The sequence below is a fragment of the Austrofundulus limnaeus genome, unplaced genomic scaffold (assembly GCF_001266775.1).
Source record: "Austrofundulus limnaeus strain Quisiro unplaced genomic scaffold, Austrofundulus_limnaeus-1.0 Scaffold14, whole genome shotgun sequence".
In the NCBI taxonomy this organism is placed as follows: Eukaryota; Metazoa; Chordata; class Actinopteri; order Cyprinodontiformes; family Rivulidae; genus Austrofundulus; species Austrofundulus limnaeus.
In genome coordinates, this window is record NW_013952416.1 from 3,817,388 (window position 1) to 3,825,856 (window position 8,469).

The following is an 8,469-nucleotide window of genomic DNA, read 5'->3' on the forward strand; positions in this document are numbered from 1 at the left end:
GCTGAAATCGCGTTCGGTGTGAACGCAGCATAAGGCTTCCGTAGTCCCTCCTAAATTCCCTGCAATCACGACTATCAAATGACTCAACTTCCTTAACCTTAGTTTGAGTACTGGATGTCCCTCTACATATTCTCCAAGTATAGTCATAAATGTGTGTTGATTTGGCACTCTGACAAGCCACAATAGTTTAAAAAAAGTCAATATATTTCATTCAGACTGTGGGCTGTCAACCTGCAACAGTGCACTATATTCCAAAAAAACACCCCAAGGAATGKCAAGTTTGTGTCCTCTACAAGCCTTCTGGTTGAATATTATCTGTGCATTTACAAAAAATGAAAGGCCAGTACAGTAAACAAAAAAAATGTTCATACTATCAAAAATCTTTCTTATCACATGTATATAGCAATACTTTTCTCCTACCAATGCCAAACGACAATACGAATTGGTCAACAGTATAAAATGATGTTCTGTTTTAACTCTACTTGAATTTTTAAATATTTATATAAAAAAACTTACTTAAATTGAGCATTTGTCATAAATCTAATTCCCATGTTTTTCTTAGGAAAACTTGAAACTAAACTTCTTATTATGCTKCCAAAGGATATTTAATATTTTTTCACATAAGCACCGTTGAGACGTGCACTTAATTTTAATTTTCTAAGACACATCCATCAATGACTCATTAGCTTGGTGATATTTGTAGAATGATTTACTGCCAATATGAGGTCTGACCAGTCAACTGTATGGCAGAGAAGAATTTTTTTTCCTGTTCCCTCTTTTTTTCAGTGATTTAATTGCTAAGTTTTCTGTGATCAATGGCAATTTATGCAACATTTTGCATGTGATGAATGAGCCCAAAAAATAAGAGATCAAAGACAGCAATAAAGTATAAAGGCTTGACAGTTTGACAAGACAGATCCATAAAGTGACAGTGAGGAAAACAATGAAGAATGAAGTTATGACAGTGTGCTACAGACTGTCAGGCTGATATATCATGTGGGAGAACTCGAGAATTGCAGCAGCAGTGATGCTTGGGTGCAAGCAAGAACATCTTCACATAAAAGCGTACATTTACAAAACAGACTGAGTGTGTGTTTAAAAGATACGTGCAGAATGCAACATGAAGCTGTGCGGTGATAGGGTGTGAAGACAGGAGAAATAAAAACTTTGCGAAAACTGAAACTTTTATTTAGAAATACAAACACGCTCAAACCCGAACCTCTCAGACCTTGATAGGTTCTGAGCCATAAACTCTGTATAATAATGAGAATCATCAGCACTCAAAAATAATTTTGAATGCTAGTTTAGTAGTATTTGGCAACTATAATGGTCATGTTTTCATGTCCGTGTATTATTTTTAAAGTGAGATTGTGTGGTGTACATGAAACGTAATATTACTCAGAGTAGGGTCTACTAAAGAGCAAATCTGACATCAAAATCAACTCAAACCTCCAACATGTTATTGCTGTTCAAGCGAACACAACTGTGCYGATTTCTACATGGCATCACTTCTGAATAACATTATTTGCTCAGCTTGGGTTTGCTTAACACAATCTGTTTTACAACACACAGAACAATGGCTGTTCATGTTCCAACACAAACAGTCCTCAGTGTAAATAACAATCTGATGCAAAAATGACATGTGTTTTTTTTTAAATAGAGCATTTAATTGAAATATTTAAACTGAGTTGTTTTAGTTGATGGAAAATCACTCTAAATGAACAGCTTCAAAACACTCATGTGATAAATGTTGGAAAATATCTTTAGAAAACAAAGATAAAAAGCTTTCACAAAACTTTAACAACAATCAAGACAAAATTCAATAGCATTCAATTTGTAGCATAAAGCGGTGTCCATTATTGTTGCATTAAATTATTAAAATTGTCATAAAAACATTAAACACCCACTGTATACAGCACAATATAACTAGTCATACATCTATGACAATATTGATTACATTTTGTCAAGTTTACATGCACCCTAATTTGCAGAGAAATGCAGCAACTTAACTTCAAATGCCAATTTTTTTTCAACAGTCTGTCAAATATAGGTGCACACACACATACACACACACACAAACATGCACACAGCCAGCCTCCTGTCGGTGCAGCTGATGAGCTGCTCTCCAATTTCTCATCTTGTTCTGTGTGACAGCCCAGGTGAGCTGACACAATACAGGAGATGTGAAAGGTGGGGGTAAGGGAGGGAGGAAAAAAAGAGATTAAAAACGATGGTTGAAGAGAACACAGAGAGGAAGATGCAGGAGATTTCTAAGAAACAAAAGTAGATTTTCCATAAGATGCCTGGTAGGCCTGATGTTTATGCTGCAGCTGCTACCTTTGTCGTTTCATTAAAAACAACTGACTGTCCTGCTGCACCCACAATTAACTCAACAGGACAGCGAAACAAACAGGAGACTGACATTTTTGTAATGATAGGTTTCATCTGCAAATGTAACATTTTCTGCACAGAGGGATGTTGTTGACTGTGTGAAAATTGTAGTCAATTTTTGCAATTTTTTTGTAGCTGCTTTGTTAAAAATATTTTTATTTAACGTTTTTGAGCAGTTACAAAAATGTTACAATTTTTTATTATTTCATAATATAATGGATGAGTAAACAGTTTGTTTGTCATTAATTTTGCTGTCAGGTATCAGAACTGCTTGACTTGTTGACYATGTGTATGCAAAGAACTCAGTTCTCATCAAGTTTTTACCTCATTTGGTTAAAATTTAAATTAAAAAAATGCTTGTGCTTTTAGGAAACGTAGTTATAACTCTGTTCCTCCTTATATGTCAACCAGAATGCCATGACAAAGGACACACTCTTTTAGAAAAGATCAGCTAACCTGATTTCCAATGGCAGACAACTAAGAAATAAAACACCTATAATTAATTTGCCCTAAATCAACCCATTGTACATCTACACCCCTGATGAATCRCTGCAGCATCAGCACCTCAGGTCATAAACTTACCAAGTACCTGTTTGTCACAGCTAAGTGAGTCTGTCCTCTGAGTTTGCACTGTGGGGTTGTGCAACAGAGTGGGCCTTAATTTATAAAAATAAACAAGCCCCATTTGGTCTGTAAACTCTGGTCAAGTGACTGTTTCTACAGACAATGAACATAAAGTTCAATGTCAACAATTTTTTCAGAGTGATAGAAAGCACTTACAGTGTGATATTGTCAACAAAATCCACATTTAAAAAGGAGATTCTGTAAAGAAATATTGGTACAGATATAAATACAAATTTTCAGTGTTGTGTCTATTGATTAAATATCAATAACTTTCATAYTGACTAAATGGCATAAGAAACACCATTCAGTACATTCAGTTTCTACTGGATGCAAAAAAAACTTTTGTGCAGTTTGTGTTTAACTTGTACTATTATTAAATACATATTTTTCTTACTATAATAGACTCTTTTTTGTTGAAGATTTCCTGCACCATCCTGCAGGTGAGAAATTAGCGCATGTTGTTAAAAAGTGCCCCATGACAATATTGCTAATGTATTGCAGTAAACTTACAGTGTCTAAARGTGTGAAAAATAAAGTCAAAACAGAACAGATACGCTGTAATATTTTACTTTTATGGGTTAACATACATGAAAAATTAGTAACTTGTAATTGGTCAGTGCATTACATCAGGTATAAAAAAGTACCAGTTATTATAGTCACAAAATAAATATCCTCACAATGTTTCAGCCAAAACCCACAGAGAATGAGGCAAACAGCATCCTATGAGTGCAGCAAATAATATGGAGAGTTTATCAGTACAAATTCAACACAAAAGACCCAAGAATGTGTCCACACAAGAAGWATGTGTCCATAAATTATGGAAACCAAAAGTCTAACAGGATAAGCAGAGCACAGTTGGTGGAAAGAATTCAGAAAGACATAATTTCTCCAAATGAGACACATGTTCCAAATGAAGTTGGACACAGAAAATGAGTTTGCAAAAGTTATTTTGCACTAATTACTTTTTAATGAACTACTTTTGAGCAGAATAATTGAATCTTTCTTCATGTAAAAGCCACAGAGATCATTACCCTACATTCTACGTTGGTGTTGTCTGTTTCTGCACTGCGTCCCATTTTTAGCCATGTTATTGGCAGATAAATTAAAAAGGTGGTATTTTTAAACCACTGCTCACAACATGACAGATAGCGTGACCAAACATTAAACATCCTCATTGGAATAATTAGCAGACAGCAAAATTACAGTATTAGTCAATCTTATTAAAATARGGTATTTTGAAATACCTAAAAATGGTAATTGACCTTCAATTTAATAGAAAGAGTGTTTAGTTTTGGCATTAAAACTATCAAGACAGTAAATGTTTTTTGATACTGAAAACTTTTTTATAACAAATTGATATATTAATGTATTAARGTTGAACAGTTTCGTTTTCCAACATACTGTAGTGTACATACAAGTACCAAACTGTAGAAAACACCTAAAGAAAAAAAGATAAATCGAATACAGACTTGTTGTGTTTGTGTGAGTATCACACTTTATTTTGAAGACACAGAAAAATATAATATTAAATAGACACATTTTGGGACAGAAAGGTAGGACAGGAAAGAACATACTGTACATAAAAGCAGTTTTGCATACACGTAGCATTATTAATGCTAGAAGACACACAAGAAAAATACAAAAAGCAGGAAAAAATGTGATTCTGTGACACACATACACAGTACAATGAGATGCAAATTAAAACAACTTTGATTCCTAAAGGTCTTTAAACTTCACTGAAGTTACGATAAAATGAACACTGTACAGAAATATCACAGCTGATATTTTAAATGAGGTCACCTTCTCTCAGTTTATAACATATTTTTAAAGTCTTCATAGATYCGCTCTGAGGTTTGCAATTTGTTTTGAAAACAAACTTAAGCCATATTTGGGACAAACCCGAAGCTAAAAAATAGAAGTAACATTTTAAAAGTTTTGCTATGTGCAAAAGCAAAAYGGCCTGTGGCGTAAGAACATAATCTTCCACTTCTATTTTTTCTGACTTTCAAACAGAAATTGACAAATAAACGCACATACACAAAAACATACACACGCACACACATGGAATGCTGAGTCACAGATATGCATCAGTGCACTGGCAGAACAAGTTCAAGACTGAACTGACTGAAAAGGTGCATTTTAGGATAAAACTCAAAATGCTTTTATCTACATGTTAGTAAAATCCAGTTTAGAAAAAAAAAAAACAAGAATCTTGACTTCACTGCATGTTCTTAAACACAAGAATTTGATGTGTACATTAAACTCATCTGTGAGTGATGAACACACATRGTGAAAGGCTAAAGATGAGGTCAGATAAAAAAGTTTCCTCACTCCACACATCAAAGCATTTTTTGAAAACCTGATATCCCCAAATCAGCGAGAAGTGAGAAGAAAGAAAAACACTAAAGACTTTGCAAGAAACTGTATAAACTAAGAATTAATGTTTAATGCTTTGGCAAAACTAATACTGTTTAAACTACAAAAAGTAAAAGTATAAAAAGGCAATACATTAATGCATAATGAGCAATTTACCTAGGTATCGAAYCTAGAACAAATGAAAACAACCTGAGCAGTGAACAAATGTAGTTACAGGACCCAAAAAACAAATWGGAGATTCAAAAGCTTACTCAATGTCACGCAAGCAGTGTGAGTGGAACAACATTGGTCAATCACTGTCATGTCCAGCCTCTTACATCATTGCTGCAGTGTCTGCCTCCAGCTTCTCTTAAATTCAGCTTTAAAAGGCAGAGCTACCCAACATTTTTTAGCTTCTACACCTTAATCTGCATCAYTAGCATTGCTGCTTTCATTATGCTCCACTATTAATTCTGACCACTTTTTTTATACTTTAGGCYCTATAGAGAATAATGTTTATTATGTTTGTGTTTTTTTTATTTGTTGTCTGTTTCAAGACATACAGTCAAATCGGATGCATCACAATTTTGTTGAACATCTACGCGGGTGAACAGCAGAAAGGTGATCGTCAGTGACCAKGGATCTGTATCTGAATTTGCTGAACTTCATCACTAAAAATGTCTGTTCACATACAGTATGTGYGTAGATCCAAAGAAGGCTAATCTAAGACTTGCTTTGAGTGTTATTTTAAGTCAAAAATTAAACAAAAATCTCATTGGGGCTTCATTGGCGAGCCAGRTGCCCACCCCTGGTCTAAACAGTTTCAAATTAAATTTGTTTGTATCGAAATATAAAATTAATATATTCAACCCACAGCAGGGACAGCATGCAGCATGCTTAATGAGGAGCTTCATTTTTTAATTGTACTATATTCTAACCCAAAAATGTTGCACTGCTACCTACAATTAAGTTTAAAGATATAAAGTTAATAATAAAAGATTTTATACAATATTTTTGTATTTATTTGTAATCTATGTTTTTGCACTGCATACTGTAAACAGAAACACTGTAAAATATACATATAAAATTTTACATTTTTGTTCATTTTTTTTGTCTTCCCTCTGCTTGTAGGCTAATCAAATCAAATTCCTAAACATCAGTTTGAATTGTTGCTCTGAATCGCATCTTCCTGAACCAAGTTTTGTTAAATTGCATGAATTTTCTGTAAGGTTTGTCTTTGTTTTGGTGGCTCTTATCTTTAATGTATCATATTACATGCCCCTAATGAAAACCAATAAGGTAACACCCAGAATTAAATCTGATCATACAAGTTGTCATACTGATCATACTGAAGATCATACTGTTTTAAAAATGCACCAACTCCCCAAAACCTAATTTGATTTGTGACCATAAATAAGAAAGTCATGGYCTTGAACTTTCTGACACACACAAATAACAATGGACATGTCATTWTACAAAGCCAGAAACAGGCAAATAGTCATTAATGCAAAGACTTYTCTACAAAGATTCTGCATGCAGAAAACTATCTCTTGGACACACCACAATCAAAGTGTGTGTGATCATGAGAGTGCAGAGAATTACCTCACTCAGAGGGGGGAGACATGAGGATCCATGTCAATTTCTGATTTCATGTCGTCACTGAATATTCATTTGCAACATTTGTCAATGTAATATTCCATCTTTGGTGTGAGTCTTACTATTTTTGCCTCTAGGCCATCCGGAATGTGCAGATTGCAGAAGAATAGCTCATCAATATTCATGTAAGTTTATGCTTTCATTAATGTTGCAGCAAATTGTCTCAGATCAAACTCACAGCTTGTGTCTGCGTCCACATTAGTGTATCTCCCAGTCTGAGGGAGAAAAACGTTGAAAAGAGAAYGGAGGGTTATCAGAGGGGGGGTAGAGAGGGAAAGAACAAAGTGGGGACTGGTACTGTTACATWTGGTCCTATGTTTCCAAAAGATAAAACGTGGACTTTAAAGAATCAGAGTAAGGATCATACGGATGAGGAGAGGCAAAGGAGAAATAAGTGGGAGGTCAAGAGAAGAAAAGGATAAAAGAGTAAAAAGAAATTGAGTAAGAAGGAGGAGGATGAGAGCAGAAAAGAACAACAGCGGAGTTATGTTCTGAAGGTATCTGTCCTACTTTGTTCAGACTAATGAACCTGAAGTGTCCCGAATCTGTCCTGAATCAACAGAGGCTCGTCAGACCACCCTGTGCTGAGGCTCTGTGCCCACGTTTCCCCCGGCATGCATGTAAGCATGTGATGCGTGTTTGACTGAGTGTTACACTTGATGCCTGCTTGATTTCATAAGCTGTCTCTCCCTTGTATCTCGAAGCTGTGCGAGATATCAGTGCCCTGTGTATGTTCAAAAAAGCCACCGTCTCTTCATGTTAATGTAGATTCACACCTTTACAAACAAGCATTGTATAAATCATTTGAAACCATATAACAGTGGAAAGTACAACAGCAAACTTAGATTTTAAAATGTAGGCAATTTGGAAGCACAATGGCTGGTCCATGTGTTGTCCAGTGAAATAAAACTCAAAAGCAAGCATGCATACAGGCTGAGTCAGGACTGACAGCTCTTTCTGTATAATCACCATGACTGCCAGTTTCTAAATCAAGTCTCGCGTTAGCATTTATGTTACTTGTGCCCTCCATTCTTTAAATAAACATTCCCGAGTGCTTTGACACGTTTCAGCATGTGTGTGCTCATGCTTCCTAATCTCTACCCTCTTGCCACCCTATGCATGATTAACTATGTTCAAAGGGGCCGACTACGAGTTAATAAGAGCCATGTAATCGGCTTCTAAGTGCTACAGAGGGACATGTTGCTCTGAGTAGGAACAAAGTATTGAATCTTATGTTAGAATAAAAAGAAAACTGGTCTGTCTGTCTATCTACACATCTATCTATCAATTTATTATTGAAAACAAAAATATTTTTCACCTATATTTTTTTAATATGAGATCATACAAGAAACTAACTTTTGCAGGATTTGAGTATGCATCAAGACATTTAGCAGGAAATTGTCAATTTGCCTTCTTGTGTGTATTTTTATTGTGGATATATAT

At 35.0% G+C, this 8,469-nt stretch overlaps 1 protein-coding gene across 4 annotated transcripts in view; it reads right to left on the reverse strand.

The window, feature by feature from the left end:
- The window catches only part of ccser1 (coiled-coil serine-rich protein 1), a 119,675-nt gene that overhangs the window by 14,093 nt on the left and 97,113 nt on the right, over positions 1-8,469 (reverse strand). Inside the window, exon 11 of one of the 4 annotated variants that reach the window (XM_014002731.1) lies at positions 6,781-7,241. The exons of the other annotated variants lie outside the window; for them this stretch is intronic. Coding sequence (XP_013858185.1) covers positions 7,158-7,241 — 84 coding nt within the window. The 3' untranslated portion in view covers positions 6,781-7,157. Of the gene's footprint in view, positions 1-6,780; positions 7,242-8,469 lie in introns of those variants that run through there. 4 annotated transcript variants of the gene reach the window in all.